The sequence below is a fragment of the Liolophura sinensis genome, chromosome 6 (genome assembly GCF_032854445.1).
Source record: "Liolophura sinensis isolate JHLJ2023 chromosome 6, CUHK_Ljap_v2, whole genome shotgun sequence".
Taxonomy (NCBI): domain Eukaryota; kingdom Metazoa; phylum Mollusca; class Polyplacophora; order Chitonida; family Chitonidae; genus Liolophura; species Liolophura sinensis.
The window spans coordinates 79,874,200-79,898,315 of NC_088300.1; the positions used below are offsets into that span (position 1 = coordinate 79,874,200).

At 41.0% G+C, this 24,116-nt stretch overlaps 1 protein-coding gene across 2 annotated transcripts; it reads left to right on the forward strand.

Annotated features, from left to right (window-relative positions):
* Nucleotides 1-5,465: 5,465 nt before the first annotated feature.
* LOC135467782 (DNA damage-regulated autophagy modulator protein 2-like) lies at nt 5,466-23,541 on the forward strand. Of its 2 annotated transcripts, none has more exons than XM_064745628.1 (9): nt 5,466-6,531; nt 14,741-14,825; nt 15,450-15,503; nt 16,113-16,180; nt 17,857-17,987; nt 18,490-18,673; nt 19,319-19,377; nt 19,894-20,031; nt 21,552-23,541. In XM_064745628.1, the coding sequence occupies exons 2-9, from the start codon at nt 14,743-14,745 to the stop codon at nt 21,630-21,632; spliced, it is 798 nt and encodes a 265-aa protein (XP_064601698.1). In that variant the 5' UTR covers nt 5,466-6,531; nt 14,741-14,742; the 3' UTR covers nt 21,633-23,541. The 2 variants fall into 2 exon arrangements, with proteins under 2 accessions (XP_064601698.1, XP_064601699.1); XM_064745629.1 differs by lacking the exon at nt 5,466-6,531 and adding an exon at nt 10,486-11,115.
* The last annotated feature ends 575 nt before the right edge of the window (nt 23,542-24,116 follow it).

Here is a 24,116-nt window from a genome sequence, read left to right on the forward strand (position 1 = left end):
TTGCTTTTGTTTACTTCATTCGGTACCCGTCTAGTTCCCTTAACAACCACCATGTCTCTCAACGTTTGCTCAGTATGTTTTTCTTTACCGAATATCGCTTTAATGTCAGTCCCTTGTATTCATAGGCTTCGAAACTCTGTGGTAAAGTCTGCATTAAGTAAAGTAACATTAGCGGCATGACAACTGTGGAGGATTACTACGGTCAGGGTGTGGTTCTCTTCGGTTACAAGACTTCTGGCTGTGAACTGTGCCCTCATGTTGTTTTTGGTGGAGATCCGGTATGTACGCAGTCAGAGCCACCTGTTCTTGTCGAGAACAAAACAAACCACGTAGTACTGTACATTAACCAGGAAACACGCATATTCCTAGTTAGCTAACCGATATTTCTGCAGCCATGTCTGCATGTTTGGCCTACAGCTGAAATTTTCATCTGTCTGGGTGAATAACACACTAGTTAAAATACAGCGATCCATGCTACGTTCACACCAAATGTTATACTAGTTAAAATACAGAGATCCATGCTACGTTCACACCAAACGTTATACTGGTTAAAATACAGCAATCCATGCTACGTTCACACCAAACATACCAGTTAAAATACAGCGATCCATGCTACATTCACACCAAACATACTAGTTAAAATACAGCGATCTATGCTACGTTCACACCAAACGTTATGCTCCATTGATTTACCTTTCCATGAGTAATGTATAGCCATGAGCCATACATAGAGCTTACGTGTAAGATGATAAGACACCTTGTAGATTATTGTAGTTTCTAATGCTTTATGTTCTAAATTAAACTATCGTTTTGTTCAAAAGTGGCCAAAAAGGCTAAAATTTTTCTGATAATTGACAGCTGGATTTATTAAAGTGTAAATTCCTAGTAGTTCCTCAGACACCGTTTTCAGTTATAATGGTGCGAGGTTTAATTAAATGTTGAGAATAATACCGGTACGTAAACACAATATGTGGTTGGGTGCAGAGTGTAATACCGGTACGTAAACACCATATATGGTTGGGTGCAGAGTGTAATACCGGTAAGTAAACACAATATGTGGTTGGGTACAGAATGTAATACTGGTATGTAAACACAATATGTGGTTGGGTACAGAGTGTAATACCGGTACGTAAACACAATATGTTGTTGGGTGCAGAGTGTAATACCGGTAAGTAAACACAATATGTGGTTGGGTGCAGAGTGTAATACTGGTACCTAAACACAATATGTGGTTGGGTACAGAGTGTAATACCGGTACGTAAACACAATATGCGGTTGACCATTTATTATAATAAGCCACAGAGCTTGGTTATGCCTTAATTGTACATACTATATACGACAGCAGGATTAACAGTGAAAATCTTGAATAAGGGCTACCATTATAAATCAATCATGGCTTTTGCTTTGCTGCTGTTACCTCTTGGAATCTCACATGCAAGCTTCATGGCTGTATCGGAGTACGGCCTGGTGACTATCAGTTATAAATATCGATCCCCTGTGGTAAACGCTGGCGCGCCTGATTGCCGTCGCTACGCTGACATGACTGGGTTAAACACTCAACTGCGTAACCACAAACTAGGCATTAATGCTGTGGTGTTTAACACTCCGGCAGATAGGTGCCCGCAAAGGGGGTTGAATTCTGGAGGCTGGAAGCCAACTGGATATAACATGTGTAGTCCATTGTAACAAATGAAGTTATATAGACGTTTACACCTAATAGAGTTTATTTGTTGACTCATATCTGACCCTCCAAATCGTTATCCGCAATCTCTGACTAAACATGTTCACAGAAGATCAATCCATAATAGATATTCGATTTGCGCCGAGGTTTGGCGAAGAATTTGGACACGATCTGTATTTGGATCATCGTGTTTTCATGCAACTCATGTTTGGTGATGAATCCATGCAACTCACCCGCGCCCATGCGCGTTCGGTGATGAATTCATGAAACTCACTGGCATCAACGTTCAGTGATGAATTCGTGCAACTCGCTGGCGTCCACGTTCGGTGATGTGCAACTCGTTGGCGTCCACGTTTGAAAGTGAATCCATATAGCTTGCTGGTGTCCACGTTTGCTGGCATCCACGTTTGGGGTTGAGTGCATGCAAATCGCTGGCGTCCACGTTTGGTGATGAATCCACGCAACTCACTCGCGTCCATGCGCTTTCGGTGATGAATCCATGAAACTCACTGGCATCCACGTTTCAATTCGTGAAACTCGCCTGCGTCCACGTTCAGGGGTAAAATTTATTTGTCAATTTTTACATGTAAATTTATATAAATTTACAGTAAGGCATTTATGGGATAAATAGAATATGAAATTTGTGACCCTCGATATCACTATTCATTTCCTCCGAGCCTCCGTCGAGTTTAATAAATTTGATATCTTCAGGTCACTTCAGGCCGCTTTATTATCCTGCCTGTTATTTGATCAGCATAGCCTGGCCTAACATTAACACATTCGTTATCCTCCAGAACCCTAGCTTTCTTTACGAATCTGGCGAAATGATTAGCTAAACCCTCATCTTTGGAGATCAGACATTTAGCGGCCCCCTGGGGATGAGTTGGTATCCACAAATAGCCTGCAGCCATATGGGCTATTGTTCAACTGGATGGATTCCTGTTTAATTGTCTGTCTGTCGCAATGATCAGCGCTGAGACGTCCTAGCCTCCGAAGGTTAGCTCTAGCTATTTTTGCATTTAAGAGGGCAGGCCGAGAGTGATGTTCTCTCGTGAGCAAAGATGGTCTCCTATTGATCGGTGGGGGACCATACTACAGGGGAATGTCATGCCGGGGAGGACTGAGACAGGGCTAGCTGGGTACTGACAAAATTACCCTAGGGAGAATGAGGAGTACAAATCAAATCTTGGTCACGCATCTTGTGTATTACAACGCATGCGCCGCCAGCTGTGCGCGCAATTCGGAGACTGCTCGATGGTGGACAGTACAAACACGTGGATATTACAGCCGTGTATGCCTGACGATATTAGGGTGGAGCCTAGGCCTATATGTAATCACAATACAATTGACAATTTTATAATTAGGCTTCTTCGTATGGACTGACAGATTATCGAAACCAGCCCCGGCATCTTTTACAGCACTGTGGAGAAAGTAACACTTTGGTGGATCTTTGTGTAATATGCACTTGACATGATATATGATGTAAAATCCCTGCTAAATTTGATTGAAGGCAATGTCTGCCTTTATCACACGATCCTCGTGTTACATACTTGCCCACGTCGTTCCCATGTATTACCGATGATGCACACGACCGTGCATCCAACATCAGCCCAAATGTGAAACACGGTTAGCACGTTATATGGCTGTTGTTTTTCTTGAGTTAGATGTTACAGGTATAAGTCTATGGGATAAGCCTAACATCTGACAGCTTGAGAGTCCGTAGTATACTCCTGCACTATATACTTCTTCTCACTGCTAAGCTCTTAACTGTAGTCTTCACGTAAGTCTCTCTGATCTTGTGTGAGAAATAATTTGAAGCAACAGCATTCCGAAAACCAGATGCTGTTTTACTTGATGAATAAGCCTGCGCTGAGGCCGGGGTGAAGCCTTATGATATTGTAACCCCCTTCTTATAAGTCATCTATAGCTATATATCGGCAAACAATGGGATTGTTGTACTTACTGTTACTGTTGAATGACTATTAATGTGATCAAGCATTTAAAGCGGACCCTAACCGGACGTCGGTGGATGGTGAGGGTGGAATAATTTGGGTAGAGCCTGACGGAAACATGGTGGCGTCATATAACGTTAGTGTATAATATAGATGTCACGACTTCTTATATACACTGGGCATCTACACCGGGCATTTACACTGGGCGTATACACTGGGCATCTACAAAAGGCATCTACACCGGGCATCTACACTGGGCGCCTACACTGGGCATTTAGGCCTACACTGTGCATTTACACCGGGCATCTACACCGGGCATCTACACTGGGCATGTACTCTAGGCATCTATATCGGGCATCTTCATTGGGTATGTACACTGGGCGTCTACACTGGGCATCTACACTGGGCATTTACACTGGGCATCTACACTGGGCATTTACACTGGGCATCTACACCGGGCATCTACACCGGGCATCTACACTTGGCACCTTCACTAGGCATCTACACCGGGCATCTACACTGGGCATCCACACTGGGCCTCTACACCGGGCATCTACACTGGGCATCTACACTAGGCGTATACAGTGGACCTCTATACCGGGCATCTACACTGGGCGTCTACACCGGGCATATGTTCTGGGTAACACTGGGCATCTACATTGGGCATATATAAACAGTGGGCATATACACAGGGCATCTAAGCTGGGCATCTACACTGGATATATACACTGGGCATCTACATTGGGCATATATAAACAGTGGGCATATACACAGGGCATCTACACTGGATATACCGGGCATCTATATTGGGCATATATAAACAGTGGGCATATACACAGGGTATCTAAGCTGGGCATCTACACTGGATATATACACTGGGCATCTACACTGGGCATATATAAACAGTGGGCATATACACAGGGCATCTACACTGGATATACCGGGCATCTATATTGGGTATGTACACTGGACATTTAGACTGCATGGGCATCTACACTGGACATCTACACGGCAACCGGAGTAGGCCTATTCCGGCTTTTAATTCATTGTTCTCGACACGATTTTAATATATAAAAAAAATTAATTCGTAAAGAACAGTACAAATAAACGACTATTTTAAGGAATTATACTGTGATTGGGTCATAATTGTGTTAGAACACATATATAGTAGACATATAGTAGCGGTAGCGATGTTCCAATATTATGACGTTTTGAGGAAACCTGTAATGGATTTACCGTTATAAGCTCGTATATTAGAGAGCTATCTGGGAGGAATATAAGATCTGTTATATTCGCCCCAGGATCTACTCTATATAGTTATGTAAGTCCATAAGGTTCTGTCTACCATTAATACAACTTACAAGCTAACATGTAAATCTTATTTTCCTCCTTAATTTGTACATTCCAGACTTTGAATGGTCATATATATGCCGTTGATGTAGAGTATATTGTACAGGATTATAATGTTCCGTGTTATGCAGCTTCAGTAAATGATATCCAGGCCTAATTAATACACTTCCCTGCAGCTTATAACCATATACATGTACAGGTCTACTTCACACATGGTTAAATATGTAAATGTTCAAATTCAAGGAATTAACACAACGTGCACACGAGCCTTACAACGTCATTCGTCGCTTTAAGGATATGCAGTATACCGGTAGTCGGTATTTTGAAAACTAGCCAATGGAGTCTGCAGGAGGAGATTGGGGTATCGGGAATGTCAGTTCAAGTTATTGGTATTTGAAGACGTTATAGTCCACCAGTACCCTTCTCCCATCGCCCAGACTGGGGAGGACTCGCCGCTCGATCTGACAGTAGCCTGCCTAATATCTTAAGGCAGCTCGGTAGAGCTGGCATTGTTAACTTCCGTACATTTGTCAGCAGTTTTCGCAGATCTCAGGACTTACATGTGGTGACTGTGGGAGTGGACACGACCTTGGCAGTTATCGGCGTATCTACTACTGTGAGCGCACAGAACTACAATGCTCGCGCAGTGGTGAATCTTTAATGGAGGCTGTAGTGAGGGCTGTACGAAGCGGACCAGGGCTATCCTATGAAAGAGGTCAGGCCTGTTTGCTGTAAGGAGAGGTACTGTGTATACGTACTCTACATATCGTGAGCGGCGACATTTCAATGTAGGACGGTGCTGTCCGTCAGTTATTAACGCCAAACTGTACCTACTGCTACAGGGTGGGTGACATGAGCTGTTTACAGTGCTGATAGGACCAAGTGTGGCAGGGAGTTCAGAGGTCGGCACAGGGACATGTATACTGGGATGTGCCAGTCTGGAACGCGTAACAGCTTTTACTGAATGTATACGATAGAGTTCCTGGACCCCAGGGGACGCTGAATGTACACGAGAGAGTTCCTGGACCGGAAAAGACGCTACTGAATTAATGTACACGAGAGAGTGCCTGGACCGGAGGATACGTTACTGATTGTACACGAGAGAGTTCCTGGACCGGAGGAGACGTTACTGAATCTACACTAGAGAGTTCCTGGGGCGGGGGAGACGTTACTGTACGTACACGAGAGAGTTCCTGGACCGGAGGACACGTTACTGAATGTACATGACCGAGTTCCGGAACCGGATCACACATTACTAAATGTACACGAGAGAGTTCCTGAGCCGGCGGAGACGTTCCTGTATGTACATGAGACAGTCCCTGGACCGGAGGAGGCGTTACTGTAAGTACACTAGAGAGTTCCTGGACCGGAGGACACGTTACTGAATGTACACAAGAGAGTTCCTGGACCGGAGGAGACTTAACTGTATGTATATATGTATAAACGTTGTGAATTCCTCTAACCCTGACGAAAGGCTTCAGTCAAAGCTGTAAACCACCCACCCACGTGGAGTCCCACAACGTACACAGTGTCACGGAGCCTCTAAAGGTAAGAACTTTATATCCGTAATGTAGATCCGGTGACGTTATCATATACTGTGTGGTTTTAGCCAGCTAAGATATGACAAAGTGTTCATAGGTTCACACATCATATGTCTATACTCTGTATTAATTAGGCTACGTATGTGTTAATTTAGCATTTGTCATGTACGTTCCTCGTGCAGTTATAGTTCTTTGGGGATGTAACAAATTCTCTTCACGTGAAGCTTGTGAAATGCCGTCAAACACAATCTAATGCAATCTATCACATATAATTGTATAATGCTATCTTGAGACTTTTTTACTATTAAATTGATATGATGATACAATTAACACCTCATTAGTACACACGCATGAGACAATTACGTGAATGCACATTCTCTGTCTGCATGACTTATACCACAGATACATATGTATAATCGTATCAAATATGATGTCCAGATCGATCTTTTCATATTCATGTAAACATATTTACTTATTCATCGGATTGTTGGTCAAAGCGTTACGATGGTCAAGTGTATGGGAAACTGTGTGATCTGACAGGAAAGCACTGCACCGGTAGCGAGGCCCAATCTATATATTGTTTGGATGCATTTCCAAGGCCAGATTATGTTTATGGTGGATAACGACTTGTGTTATGTTCTTTTTGTTTATCTAAGAACAGACGTTAGTATATCCAGTAAATCTACCATTCATGGAGTCTGCACAAATTCTATTCCAAATATGTAGTATGTACGTAAATTCGTATGTTTTTGAATATATGCACGTGAATGACGAAGGCCTAAAGAAAGGCGGGTTCTTGAGCCGTTCTGACTTGCACATACTGTGCCACGGTTTTTATGATGTCAGTTTATACATATCAAAATTAGTCCGATATCTATAGCATCTGTTCCAGTTTGTATGGCCACGCCTTTCTCAGTACTTCTATTTGAATGAATGCGTACACTGTACATTCGGCAGATGACGACGATAACTGTGTTCTTCTGCTGTACACCGCTCTTACAGCTTCAGTTCACACACAACTCTTCACGCTTCACGCAACATCAACAACTAATTCATTTTCCATATTTCTTAAAATATATTATATCCAAAATATAAATTTCCATTTTCTCCCCAAATTTGGTATACAGACTAAAATGGGGATAAAATATTTCTACTTTAACCTCGAACTGAGTCGATCACATTTCTGGTTTGTGAAGCAACCAACAGAAATTAGAGACACTTTTCGGACATAGAAAACTGCTGAATCCGCCGTTGGAATTATGTGTGTCACATTCACCTCTAAACGTACACCGATTGTTTCCAGTGCGTGCACTTATTGTTTCCTATGCATATGTCCATTAACATACACCGATTATGTTTTCTGGATTCATTCATTGTTGTATATACACACACTCATTGTTTGCCATATGTACAATCTCATGCTATTTGTACATTCATGATTTCGTATATGTACAATAGCAACATTTTTGCCATGCAACCATGGTTTGCTATATGTACAATCATTGTGTGCTAAATGTATAGGTCCCGTTTTCCATATGCACATTCACCGTTTGCTTTATGTACAACCATTGTTTCTTTTTTGTACACTCAGTGTTTTCTGTACGTTTAGCCGTTTTGTTCATGAATTAAGATCACCCTATTTCTTCTAAAATTTTGGCTCCTGGTCTGCTCATTTTAGCCAATATATATATATATGTAATTCTAACAGGAATATTAAGTTTCTTTTCTTCACATGGCTATGCCATCTGATGAACATCATACTCATATCTTTACTTTTCCAAAAGGCTGGTAAAGAAATGTAATATTCTGCTTTCAGCACTACTAATATCTGTCCCAAATTTTAGAAGAATTAGTGTAAGTTTGTACATGTTCCCCGTACTCGTTATATCCCATACCTTCAGCTCTGTCTTGAGACTGTGATGCACGGCAGCACTGAAATAGAGTACATACATGTATAGTTTGATCCTTCACCCATTTTGTCCTATACGCCGAGATAGCTGCTGGTGATGGTTTATAGCCTGATAGTATGAACACATAGTGTGTATGGACGAGGTATCACACATGTATAGGTCTACACAATGTGTATTGCCACTCTACCTCGTTCAATGCATTTAGATTGAGAGAAGTTCTACCCCATATTGTTGCTTTGTGAACAAGTAGGAAGCATATGTGGAGGAGCTAACCCACTTTTCGCTTGCGTTAATAGAAAGTGAGGGGAGTGAGTTTCCTGGAGGAATGCTAAAGGTTTCACCTTTGACCAGTCTTGTCAGATTTGATATTCCTAGATGGGATGCACTGCCACATGGGTACAAGCCTATAAATACACAACAACCGCCTCAATTGGCTGGTGAGCGGTTTGTGATTGCTATAGGTGAGTGCTAGGTGAGCGCGTGGTGACGCGGGTGAGTGGGCTTGGGGTCACGTGCCACGTCTACTGAGAACGGCATTGACTGGTGAGGAGAAATACGTTACGGTGTGTTGCACACGGTGTGTGTGGGGGTGTTGGAGGGGGGGGGGAATTAAACATGTTAAAATTTTTATATGTGTCATAACTGAAACCACCGTGAACCACCGTTCCAGACAAATGACCAAATCGATTACCCTACCTCACTTTTTTGTTTCTAATAATATATAAGCCTATACGTGAATATTTTATTTTCTTGCCGCGGGCGCATAGAGTTAATGCATAGTTGAGGTTTGACGATACATTGGATATTAATATTGATTTCTCCAGGTCAGATGGGCTGGTTGTTAAAGTATTTTTCTTGTGTATCATGTATATTGTTACCGGAAGCAGTTTACGCACACGTGCTACTATTTTATGGAAGTCAATAATTAAACAGTTCAGATTATATCTTATAAGAAGTTGTATCTTTGAACTCTCTCCCTGCATTTCCGCGCCATTTATTTTTTTACAACTATGTTTCTGTGTTGCAGTGCAGGGCAAAACACCAATCAAATAAATAAAATTTAGTGTTGTATAGCCTGTCATACAATGTTTGGTGACATAATATTTCTTTGGAAGTTTCGAACAGTTTCGTGCATTTTTTCCAAGGTATACTACTGAAGCATGCAACATGGCGTTACTATGGCACGTTGCAGATCAAGTTCGAGTTTTCGCTCGTCTTGGTCATTTCCTACAAATTTATAACCGTTTTTTGTTCTGTTTTAGACTTTGATATACTGTCAAATAGCAGATGTGTATATTTTGGTACACAGGTATACCGTTTGGAACACATTACAGCATATGAAACTTTAAATAAATTTCTATAACATTAAAACTTCGTTCATGAAGGTGCCTATCTACATGTATTAAAGTGGTTCCAATGTCTTTGCAGTCCCGCAAATACGTTAATAATATCGGCGGCAAACCTCACCACATGCAGCATAGTGAACTAAAGCATGCTGAGGTTCTGGTCAACTTTTCTGTTCACCAGTGGATCGTTGGCACCCCTACTCTTGGAACTGGTGACACTATTGATAGGCTATATAGATCTAATAGTGAACTCAATAAGCCTATAAACACGCGGATGGTGGTGGATTTCCCCTTGGCTGAGCCCGGTTTCCTCCCACCACTGTGTCGGCGCCCGTCGTATTTATCAGTGAAATATTCTACAGTACGACTTAAAACACTGGTCAATCAAATAAAGAAATAAATAAAGTAAACCTATAACAGGCAGACTGAGTATCACCAAGCAAATTTAGCATAGTCAGACAAATTTAGTATCGTCAGACAAATTGAGAATCGACAAAGTGAATTCAATAGGCAAACAATTCCATAGGCCTATATTTTAAAAGTCAAAAGGATAACCTAGGCAAATGTGGGGCTGAGCACATGCAAGGGGTGGCACATTTTTGACTGGATGGACCGGGAAGGGCCATTTAATTTATAGGCCTACTTGTCAAAACATGCAAGCTAAAGCATAATGGTAACATATAATGGTCACACATAAAGGTCACAGGTAATGGTCACACAATAATGATCACCTATAAATGGCACATATAATGATCACATAAAATAGTCACACATAATGGCCACAGGTAATGATCACGCAATAATGATCACCTATAAATGCCATAAATATTGATCACACATAATGGTCACACCTAATGGACACACACAGTGGTCAGAAAACAATGGTCACCCATAAATGCCACACATAACGGTCACTCGTGCGTCATATGTTACTGTTAAAATACAATCTGTTCCTATAAATGATTATATATAATGCGTGGCATATTTCAAGTCCTCATGGCGCCGTGGCTTAAGCAGAAATGAAATGTAGTGTTTGGTAATTTGAGATAAATTAGTAATATTCACTGTAACTCTTTAAAAAATCATCATATTTAAGTGTCTGAGCCATGCTTTCCATGGTCTCTCGATCCGATTTGGGGTGCAAGGAAATAACGCATGCCTGTGGTTGTGAATGACGTCACACAGGGGATGCACCGTGCAGGGGGAATTCCCGGATGTACTTCAACTGTTGAACCGCTGGTCTGGATGAAAACGACAAAAACTTGTAGGTTATCTACAGTCATTTTAGTTTGACGTCCTGTTGAGAGGGTGTCCGTGAAGCTTGTTGTCTATAAGGTAGGTTTGGTATTGTTACGCTCAGTCATAAATCATCAGAATTTTCAATTAGGAGATGTTCAACGGAACTGAATGGAGATGTTGAGGGTGCCGGTATAGGTGGACTATCCGAGTCCACCGTAAATGCCTTGGGGCAAGCGATACAGTGTCAGTAGCAGGCTCACCGGTTGACTTGTCCATGCTGTAACATTTTTCACCGGTATTCGCTCTCGCCATCTTAGACAATCCTTCGTAGAATATCAGTAATCTGGTAATTAGCACAACCGACTCCGGGCAAGTCGGATACGGCTTCGTTGTAACTGTGAGAATTCAGACGAAAGGTCGCTAGACCTACGCAAGTAATGTACACAAATAGCCTCCAGGCCCTTAGACCCACAGGCAGTGTAGGTAGTGTTCATTTTCACTGAAAAGAAAAAGCAGTGAATAATTTATAAAAGGTAGAGGACCTGTACCACAAAGAAAAGGCCAATATATAGCCATGAAAATTGTTTGAACAAGGCGTTTATAAAGTCATGGAACGTCACAAATGTAGCCCAATCGGAGGCCTGGTATGAAAGGCTGTAGACATGAAGTGACGAACCGGACGCCAGTACACAGCTTTATCTCTCCCATACAGTGATGACATGAATACCACTGTTACCATATACAGCGTCAAATGCTTGCAACTTTTCATACCCGTGATGGGTGCCCCAAATCAGCTCATGTCCCCAAGAAAGCCCAAATTAAGATGAAGCTGAAATTGTAAAAATGTATTTACCTTGATTATTTTGATGTTGATAATGTATAATATGTGAACATTACTTACCAATTACTTGTAGGGATTAACTGACATCATTGATTTTTTTACCTACAAATTATGCGACGGTTGTCAAATATAGCCCTACTTGGCTGGAGGAAATCCCAGAATAAGCCTAGAGACATGGAAGTGTAAACATGTATTCATCTAAAGTTTTGTCTTGTAGTATGGTGTACGCCACGCATGTGTTTTGTCTTGTTGTATGGTGTACGCCATACATGTATTTGTTGAAAATCCGCTAGGCCTGTTGGACTACTCTGTACTTTGTAAGCCCTATCATCGTGTTTGTTCACGTGTGCCTTTACATTTAGAGTTGCACAAATGGCTATAAGTGTTGGGTCTAACAAAACCTGATGGATGTGTAGGCCTGTGTGGCCTGATGTGTACCCTGGGCTGGGTGGGTCTGGTGGGTCCTGCGTGGGATCGCGTGTAGGACATCTGACGAATATTTGGTATATGACGGTGACGTGTTGAGAGACATGATACAGCCATATTAACGATGATAAATGTGACAAGTGTGATCAGCTGTGTGTACAAGTGTCAACAATGGAAAAGACGAAATACTCTTACGGGGCGGAACTCGTCATGCAGGGCGTGCGAAGATCGCCCACGTGTCATGGTCCCATTCATTGTGTAACTTCACCTCCTCTCTAACTCTCCCTCAATGTACATATATATGGCTAGACAGATTCTTCATCACCGTCAGCAAATCCTATTTGTGTTCATGTTTCATCTGACAAATCCATCTGGTCCCCGATGAGGTCAAAGGTTATCCGGAGTCTTGTCCCCAAAACTAATCATCTGATGATCACGTGTGACATAGTAGATAGTGGTACACATTACTCTGATGATCACGTGTGACATAGTTGATAGTGGTACACATTACTCTGATGATCACGTGTGACATAGTTGATAGTGGTACACATTATTCTGATGATCACGTGTGACATAGTTGATAGTGGTACACATAACTCTGATGTGTGCGGTTTCTCTGAAATCGGAAGTAATGTTGATTGGTAGCATGATAATGATAAAAGTTGTTTGCGTTTCATAGCGTGAACCTTCAGGGTTAGAAGCACATGCCGCTTATAACAGACCTGGGTGCAATGGATTCGCCTGTTATCATAGGCGTGTGTACAGACACTGACATGCCTGTCCTCAGTTTAGTATCATTTTCTCGAATTAACACATTTATGTCTAGCTACACAATTGCCGTAGTGGGTGAACATGGAGTGAATAGAAGGCGTGCCGAATGTGACATAAATGGAACTATCACGTAGGCCTGTAGTGTTGTCGGGACAGGGTACATGTATATACGTGGCGAGTTTCGAGGGTGTATGTCTGGTATAGTGCTAATTGGTTGGTGATTTGAAATTTGGTATTGAAACACATGTAAATATAACCTAGAATGCGCTCTTAATGTATGACTACTCAGTGCTTGGTGTTTGAATGAGGGGTAGGCCCACGCGCAAGCCATCCAACCCTATACAATCCAAACTTGACTCGCCGCAGATTTCAGTGCGACTAAAACAAACAGATGATTAAATTATATAAAAAGAAAAACAAGACCGACGAATATGTACATGTATGTACATCACATGCTCTGTATGTACAAAGTTAGCACAGGGCAATGCGCATGCATAGACAGTGCAAATAGTGCGCCTACTTGTTACAATCTTCGATATGGGCGAAGATATATGTGCGTTTAAAATATGGAATTCTGACTGCATAACAAACGATGGTACACTGAATCTGTCTGCTTCATGAATCCGACAAAAACAATCATAGCAGAATTATGCGCGTAATCTACTCAGACCAGTGACAAAGCCGGTTTTAACTACGAAAACAACGCTACAATCCACATCTCTGATCCACAGCGTCATTCATTTCTGTAAACTGTAGTCATTTCTTCACTATAGACACGGTGCAAAGTGGAAATGGCATATAACATAAATAGTCATGTAAGACCATGTAATGGAGTGGCGCTGCAGTTTGTAAATGCACTTGTCGCATGCATATAGGCATACAGAGATTTCCAGAATGACAATTGAGGTTAACACATTATTCTGGGAGGGACGTCCATATTTCCTTATTGCTACAGGACACGTGTAAGTTGCCACTTGGAGGGGGAATTGTGCAGCTCCCGCTCAGGCTAGATTAATAACTATGTATGTATTTTTATTTATTGATTTAATCAATTTATTTTCATTCTTAATCAATTTATTTTCATTTTTAATTAGTTCATTTAATATTCGTGAAAACGTCTATTATTAGTCAAGTGTTTTACCTTCTCTTATATTAGGTGTATTAACAGCGCTTTTATTAGGTTTTTTAACAGCTCGGATGTTAGTTGTTTTTTAGCAACACTTACATTAGGTGTTTTAACAACACTTATTTTAGGTGTCGTAACAGCACTTATATTAGGTGTTTAACACACTCATATTATTTGTTTTAAAATCTCGTATATTACGTGTCTTAACAACACTTATATGAGGTGTTTAACAGCACTTGTATTATGTGTTTTAACACCTTAGATGTTTTAGCAACACTTATATTTGGTGTGCTAAGTGTTTAACAGCTCTTATTTTAGGCGCTTAAAAGCACTTATATTAGGCGTTTTAACATCTCTTATAATAAGGCGTATAATAGTACTTATATTACGTGTTTTAACAGCCCTTATTTTAGGTCAATATATTGCTGATTATGACTTTCGGGTAGATCCGCCTCACTTTACTATCTCAGTCTGACCTTAGTTTATTTACTTAGGGGAAAATATCCTAGGTCACAGAATAGAAATGACGCAACTCCGTTTGTCTTTCTGGCTTACAGTCATGGTCTCCATCCAGATACAGAGGCGCTTGTTCCTGCTGCCTATCGTCAGTTTCATTTTCCTGCTGGCCTCTGTGTTCACCACGTGAGTAGATGCGCTTCAGAGCCACGCATACATGACTGATAACTCAAACAGAAAACAGAGTAAAACTGGTAAAATAATAACTCAGACAGAACGCAATTAGACTAATGCAACAGGTAGAACAAAAGGTAAAGATATTAATGATGTAGGGAATACAATCAAACTGAAACAGAAACATTTCTGCAGAGATAGGGCGGGATATAGAATAAGTAAATTCTGTACAAAAAATTATGAATTTTACTTTTCACGTTTAAAATGTTCTTGATAAGACAATATATCTATAAAATTGTTATTTGTAGCCATAAGTGATCTGACAGGAGTATTTCTTCCAGCTAGTTGTGTGTGTGTGTCCGTCAAAAACATCAGTTGATCTTAGTCGCTGAAGAGGACAGTTAAAACGGATTTGTACGACAAGAGACTCATCGTTGACCATTGACTGGACACAAATGACCTCCATTAAACAATACATCCAATCAAATAGGGTTTATCTTTATCCCAATCATCTGCCATCCTCTCATCAGTGTTGGAGGGGTTTCCATTTTCACGTAAGCTTCAGTTGATATTACTATAATTTATTTATTTCCATATAACCGTAAAATGTTAGCTTTACATTGTCAATGTCTATAGGTATGGCGTGGCTGCTGGACTGGGGCATGTGAACCCGGGATTTCCTTACATAAGGTAAGATGTTATAGTCTTATATACTATATTGCTCAGAAAGCCTCATTACATTTACTAGTTCGCGAATCCAACTCTCACTTTTTGTCAAGTCAGAAGATTTGCGAAAGGCTGTCATTTTATCAGGGATATGTGTGATGTCTTCATTTCATGTCTGTCACAAGCCCTGTCGCCTCACACAAGCCTCCCGACCTCTTGCAAGCCTTCTTCCCTCTAACAAACCTTCCCGCCTGCCACAAACATTCCCGCCAGCCACAAATCTTTCCGCCTCTAACAAATTTTCCCGCCTCTAACAAACCTTCCCGCCTGCCACAAACCTTCCCGTCTACCACAAACTTTCCCTTCTGCGTAAGTATGGTACTCTGCTCAATCTATTTTAAAGAATAGGCGTCGACTTAGTCTTTATAAATAGTAGAATTCTTTAATAATAATGAAGCATCACCAGTTTAAATAAATTAATATATTATGTATCCTTAATACATTAGCATGATGTGATTTCTAAACATAGTTTTTGTATTTGTTAAGCATGCATCTGAAGTGCGAACATATGGCGGAGACACTATTCGAGATGGTCAGTTATTGTCAGCAGTAGTTTCTGTTGTAATTTCACAGTTACACGGGTCTCAAAGTTCCTGAGCGTGGAATCTTCGGTCAGCTGCTCAATATGGGTGCCATTCTGCGTAAGTATGATACTCTGGTCAATATGGGTGCCATTCTGCGTAAGTATGATACTCTGCTCAAGATGGGTGCCATTCTGCGTGAGTATGATAATCTGCTCAGTATGGGTGCCATTCTGCGTAAGTATGATACACTGCTCAGTATAGGTGCCATTCTGGGTAAGTATGATAATCTGCTCAATATAGGTGCCATTCTGTGTAAGTATGATGATCTGCTTAATATAGGTGCCATTCTGCGTAATTATGGTACGCTGCTCAGTGTAGGTACCATTCTGTGTAAGTATGATAATCTGCTCAATATAGGTGCCATTCTGCATAATTATGGTACGCTGCTCAGTGTAGGTGCCATTCTGGGTAAGTATGATACACTGCTCAATATAGGTGCCATTCTGCGTAAGTATGATAATCTGCTCAATATAGGTGCCATTCTGTGTAAGTATGATAATCTGCTCAATATAGGTGCCATTGTGCGTAATTATGGTACGCTGCTCAATGTAGGTGCCATTCTACGTAAGTATGATAATCTGCTCAGTATGGGTGCCAATCTGCGTAAGCATGATACTCTGCTCAGTATGGATGCCATTGTGGGTAAGTATGGTACTCTGCTGAGTATGGGTGCCGTTCTGAGTGCCATTCTGCGTAAGTATGGTACTCTGCTCTCTATAGGTGCCATTCTGCGTAAGCATGATACTCTGCTCAGTATGGATGCCATTCTGGGTAAGTATGATACTCTGCTCAGTATGGAGGCCATTCTGCGTAAGCATGATACTCTGCTCAATATAGGTGCCATTCTGGGTAAGTGTGATACTCTGCTCAGTATGGATGCCATTCTGGGTAAGTATGATACTCTGCTCAGTATGGATGCCATTCTGGGTAAGTGTGATACTGTGCTCAATATAGGTGCCATTCTGGGTAAGTGTGATACTCTGCTCAGTATGGATGCCATTCTGGGTAAGTATGATACTCTGCTCAGTATGGATGCCATTCTGAGTGCCATTCTGCGTAAGTATGGTACTCTGCTCTCTATAGGTGCCATTCTGCGTAAGCATGATACTCTGCTCAGTATGGATGCCATTCTGAGTGCCATTCTGGGTAAGTATGATACTCTGATCACTATAGGTGCCATTCTGCGTAAGCATGATACTCTGCTCAATATAGGTGCCATTCTGGGTAAGTATGGTACTCTGCTCGGTATGGGTGCCATTCTGTGTAAGTATGGTACTCTACTGAACATCTGTGCTATTCTGGGCGTTATCCTGCGCAGGTACTGTACTCTAGCTGAAATGTGCTCTTGTCACTTAGATTTGTGGTCCTAGTCCGCATTTGATTATAGCAACCCATTTTTGTTGTTATTGAATTGCTTATATATGAGGAAATGTACCCTGTTCTGATTAGTGGAGTACATATATGACATCCACAAGAACTTTGATTATGTATCATGTATAATATATTAATTGTTATCTAGGTTTGAATTGAAGGATAAAGATAAATATTTAAACATTGTGTTAAGAATGCGCATGCGCATTACTACCGTGTGTGTGTATGGATTTACGAATTTGGTTGCAGCTGATGCTAAAAACAAGCTGATGCTTGTAAAACAGGTTTACATCACTAACACTGTTTCATCTGATCACAGAAAAGGTTTATATAGATTCATGAAGCGTTTTTTTCGTTTTCAGTTGCCCTCAATGTGTGTGCGCGGTACCTCCGGGTGAAGGTGTACAACACAGACGTGAGCTGCTTAAACAAAACCTGCCTCGTTCTCGGCTTGCTCTCCGCATTCGGCCAGACCATGGTGGCGAACTTCGAGGTAGGGCATCGTCTTGCGGAATTTCATTTTTCATCCGTTGAAACTATGGGCACAGTTGTTTTACTCCGATCAATTGTAATATCTGATGGTTCAACCGATTAATATGGGGATTTTGTTAATAACTACTATTCGATATTCCACGCACGGTGCCTTCAACTTTTGCTTTGCAAAATATTAAACACTTTGAGTGGTGTGACTTGAACGGACATAATTGCACAGCTGATCCAGCTATCTAAATTCGTTGTTACGTTTGGTTCCGGCATCAATATAACTTAACTATAGCTGTCGGCCTGTATTATACCGATTCCTGTCATTGGGGATTGTGGCCAGTGGCGATATATGTCAGATGATTCAGGGGAGAAGAGGGACGGAACAGACAGGCGTAGTGATACTGCATTACCCCTGTGTGTGTGTGTGTTGTGGGAGGGGGGGGGGGCTGTTTTCATCTTCTCCAGGATACAAACCGTGCAGTCCTTATATTATTATCCTGTGTTATTTACAGACAGTAGTGATGCGCGGACCGCACTACGTGGGGGCTGCCCTAGGTTTTGGGGTGGGGGGCATCTACTGTTGGATACAGACCGTCCTATCCTGGAGACTTCGCCACGAGTCTCGGATCACACGACACCTGGTTTTCTGGTCACAACTGCTCATCAGCGTCCTCATCTCGGTGTTTGCCATCACCTGTATCCTTTGCCTTCCGTTTAACCTAGATGTATAGAGATGCTCAGTTCCACCATTATGAAAGCTCGGGTAATTGTGAAATGTTGTACGACCCCACCACCCAATCGACATTACAGATGCAATGCTCAGCCATAAAGGCTATTCCAGGTCAGTTCTCTCATGAAGAGCTGTCAGAAGCGCTGCTTATTCCAGACTTATACCTCACAGAGAAACCACTGAACCTCACAGCCTTCACTCCAAGTTTAGTATTTCCACACTGAGAAAAATAAACGAGTTATAAGTTAGTCACGTAACTAACTGGAATTAGTCACACATAAATTATTCATGTAATTCATGAATAATTAGTCAAAGTAATTTATTATTCATGTAAATTAGTCAAATGACTCACTTGTCATACCCTCACATGACGCATGTATCGGTGTTTCACAAGTTAGCTAGTGTAGCGGACGTCGTAAATTATTGAGTACAAACTCAAAAATAAAAAGAAAATCATAGGATCCTGTAAATTCTTTTTTAGAGGCGCACTTTTAAAGGTGGGCCTTTCCTAGTAGCAAATGTGTATTCTAAACGTGAATGGCGCCAGAGTTAAGGTTTCCATTTCACCTGACCACCATTTCATTATTTCTTTTCCTTGATTATGCAAACAGTTTCCGTTTCCAAAATTATTTTCAAAGGTTATAAAAATGATGAGGCGAAGAATGAAGAGGTACGTACATTAGAAATGCCTAGTCTAGTGGACTTAGATTATGTCTGAAACATTGCATGTGTGAGAAGTGTAGTTGTATGGTCGAACTTTCTCCAAGTTATGTGCTGATACCCCTTCAGTTCATAGTCTGTAAAATTTGAGGTCGTTTTTGCAAATTTTGCGTAAATGTCATAAATTTCATTGGTACTTGGTGAGATACCGTTGTCGGTAGTCAGGCAGAATACATGGGAGTTACAAACAAATGCAAGAGTGGAAATACCAGGCCCAAGGGTCACGAAGCAGTCTGGTTCTTAGGCCAGACTTTCATAACAATTTACCTGGCTAAAATTATAAGTTACTTTAACAGAATTGATTTGATACTAAAACTTGTCTTGTACTTTCCTGACCAAACAGAAAATCAGCCTATAAATTTAAGTTCAGGCATAATGCCACAAGTTACGACGAAGTGTGACTTCAGACTATGACAAGTTCGTAATCCTATGGCCAGATATTTGATTTGGTATTCTTGTTGCACAGGGCCCCGTGCGGACCGCATACCTGACATCCACAGTCGCAGAGTGGTTACTAGCCATCTCCATCATGTTCTTCCTCCTGACCTACGTCCCCGAGTTCAGAAACGTCACTGTCAAACCGCCTTGTGTGGAGTGCGACTCGGTAAGGCCGGAACAGAACGGGGGCCAGTAACGTCATTCTAAAACTCAAGTAAAAAAAAAAAAAAACAACCTTTACGGACTTCGTAATACTGTGGTTGTCCGATTTACATCCATATAGAACGCCGTGAACAGGGTGACTAAATTCGGATATAAGGCAGCGTTATTATTTAGAGATATCAGAAAAATCATGACAGTATTAATTAGCTACATAGTAGAGAATTGCATTCCAGAATTCTTGTAGTATTCTTGTTGATTCTTTCACCCGTAGTATGTGAACCGCCGAGGTCTTTTGGCGAAAACCCATTAAGTATTTATATTATTATTATACGTTAGAATGTTTGAGGTATGTAACAGGTAGCTCTTGTCTTTTCCATATTCCAATTGTGTGAATGTAATGGTGTTGCTACATGCATGCTTGCTAGTTTATTTCTTCCGCTCCTTGTCCAAAGTTGTGTGTGTTTCTAACTAGATAAGTGAATGACACTGCCTGGTGCTCTGTATGGATTGGTCCCGTAGTGGGCGGGGCAAGGAGAGGACGTCCTCTGAAAACAAGTCATGTATATGGCTGCCGAAATAACAGAGCCGGTCTACGTCAACAAAAACTTTCTGGATAATGGTTCCCGCGGGGTTTTAATGAAACCTGTTATAATGACGGTGGATGCCAGTTCCACAAAGCTTTATAAGGATTACCTAGGTTTTGACCAGTTTGACCCCCATCTATGTGGAGGACGTGTCCTCAGATGCTGACAAACAGAATACGGAGAGTATTCAACGTCCTCGCGTCCAGGGTCTTACTTTGTGTTAAGTTCTTGCTTTGCATTCGGTTTTTGCTTTATATTCATTTTTAGCTTTAATTTATATTTGGTGTATTACTTTCCCTGCATGTTTACCCCCAGCATCGCATGCTTACCCCCATGTTTACCCCCAGCATTGCATGCTTACCCCCAGCATTGCATGCTTACCCCCAACATTGCATGCTTACCCCCAGCATCGCATGCTTACCCCCATGTTTACCCCCAGCATTGCATGCTTACCCCCAGCATTGCATGCTTAACCCAACATTGCATGTTTACCTCCAACATTGCATGCTATCAGCAAGATAAACTTTGTATTTTCAGCATTGTTCATAGCTCTGCGGTCACTGGCAGGGAGCACACGCTGCGAAATATACAGAGTGGAGCAAAAGTCTGGACCCATAGACAGTTTACTATATAACAATTCACAGTTTACAATAAGTGTTCGAACTAACTTCCACCTTCCTCCACGCACTTTCTTACCCAGGAGACACATGGTCTTTGCACGTTTCGAAGCATAGAGTTATTCCCTCTTATGGTTTTAATTTCTTGTGTGATGTTGTCTATTAGTGCTTTCATTGTTCTTGGTTTGTTAGCATAAACCACAATTTCCTATGGGTCCAGACTTTTGCCCCCCCCCTGTATATCGCTGTTTGACGCTTTCACACCTCTTTATTTGCTGACAGTGTTGTTTATTGCTGTTTTGTTGTTGTTGTCGTTGTCCTAGGTGGGGAATGTAGCTGGTAGCAATAACAGATTGGACGTCGACTCTAAACTGATGGAGAAGAACGGAAATTCTAGTGTATGAAATAAGACTGCCTCGGAGAGAAAAGCCATCTACCGTAGACTGCCAACACATGCCTAATTAGTTACAGTAACGGTAGTCCACTCTCTGTTTGTTTACATTATAAGGGATTAATATATTTAACGTCTAAGGGATAGAAGTTTATTTATTGCTTTGAATGTGTTTTGTGTATGTGCAAATTTTGCGTTTGTTCCATTTTGTAAAAAAAAAATATAAGGCTGAAAACGGAGAGAATATGGACATTGTCTCTGAAAATTGATTAGGTCGTGACATGTTTTGGAATATCAGAGATTCAGATCATATTCGCCTGGATATTGACCTATATGTGATATTGACCTGTATGTATTAATCTGGGCCATACCTAGAGATCTGGCTTGAATATGCATATAGCTGAGATAGCTGGGTATAATTGGTAACGAGCAATGTGTTCAAATTGTTTACTTTGACGATGGATTATTTTCCTTTCATTTGAAATGCTATGCTTATTAGCTTCTGAACTACCTGGGTTTTATCTTGTTTAACAGTCGTGTGCACAGCTTCACTCTGTGTAAACCTTTATAACTGACCACCCAATTCCACTATCATGTATTAACTCTCCCGTAAAAGGCGACAGTTCTCTGTGCTTTGTCGTTAGTCTCTTTTGCAGGATGGGCTTTTTTGGTATTGATTCAACGTCGTTGAATCCTTGACCATATTCGGTATAGTTCCTATATTCTTGGCCTTTATATCTTTGTTCTGTCCTCCGGCCTGTGACACGTGTAAGTGGGTGGAGTGGGAGATTTACAACTTCAGAAATCAGGGCCGGGATTTTCTGCTAAACTAGAGCACATATTGGTGTTTCGTAGTGAATGAAAGTTACTTGCTCCATTGACTGCACATGCCGTTAAGATTGTAACAAAACATAGAAATACGGAAAAGATAGGTTAAAATATATCTTCAATTTATTGCGCTCTCGATCCCACCATGGACAAACATCAAAACATTGTATTTGTATACATATTTTGTGGTTTTCACCAATGTTTCATACATGTCATTTCCGTGTAATCAAACCACTGGTCATACATCATCAGTTTTATATTATTTGTACTCATTTCATGCGTTGTCTTTCTGTGGGAAAACTTGAAGTTTAGCGATTATTTAACCCGAATGTCTATGAATGGACGTTGCTCCTATGTGATGACGTCAGCTCTATATAGTGCCATTTGTTTTTGTTAAACCAACTTTTAGTTTGCAGACAACGTGCATCAATTAATGTAATATTTTTAACTTTTATGCTTTTAAACCCATGACAACCAACGCAATTCTGTCTCCAAAGGACAAAATGAAGTCACTATAAACATATTGCACATGGCATGACTTGCATCCAAGCGAAAGGAAAGATATGTATTTTGATAGAACAGTGGTTTTCTAAGAAAACTATATGGCGTTTGTGATTAGATCAGTGTATTTTGTATAACTTTGTTTGTATGTGGTTGTTTTGATAATTTGACTGAATGTCAACAGATTGATCGTTTAATATGTCATGTTATATGAAGTCATCTCATTTCAAGGGTGTGGTCGTGAGTTTTACCCGCTTTCCTCCCACCATAATGCTGGCCGCCGTCGTATAAGTGAAATATTCTTGAGTAAGGCGTAGAACATCAATCAAATAAATAAATAAGTCGTTTCAAGAGTGCATGTGTATATTTATTACATACAAGAGCTATTCATTTGTATATTTGTATGGAGGTGTAGATGAGGGGTATAACCTGAACCAGACGTCCACTGTACGGCAGGTGTACGGCAGGTGTCGTGCACCTCACATGCATACAACATTGACCTACATTGTACTTACATGTCAGGAGTGCAGGGCCTACACGTCATGAACAACCAATAAACCAAGTCTCATGCTCGAAATGAGTGCTGTTTCTGAGTCGTGCTTGTTTTGTTTTTTTTACTCGTATAGACTCTAACACTGAGCTCAAGATCGCCGAGGATAAACAGTTAATATTTATGCGTATAGAGTCAAAGGTCGAAGCAGTCGTCATATGACAGGCAGGCCGGTGATGCTAGCCAGAGTATAAACGGTGGCTCAGTACAGCTGAGCGGAATGCTGACGGACGGTTTACTGCGGGCTGACGTCTTCGTGCCCGGTATAATTAATGTTTAATTATAATAATCTGTGATAAACCATTTTTTGTTGTAATTAAGTGTTTTGTTTTCGATATGCATGTATATGGAGATATCGAAAGATGTGTAATTATGTTAACAAAAATCGAACTTCAATCATTCAATTTATATTCAACATTTGCTCTGACCAATATTCTACTCGAAGAGACATTTATAAAGGCTCAGCCTGTTTGGCAATCCAGCTGAATAATTAAAATTTGTTTGAATAAAATAATTAAGAAAAAAATCGGATAACATCTATTCCACACAACTTGTATAGCTTTTGGCGAAAATCAAAGAATTGAAAACACGTTAAGTGGCGGTCGCGACTTGGTGTGG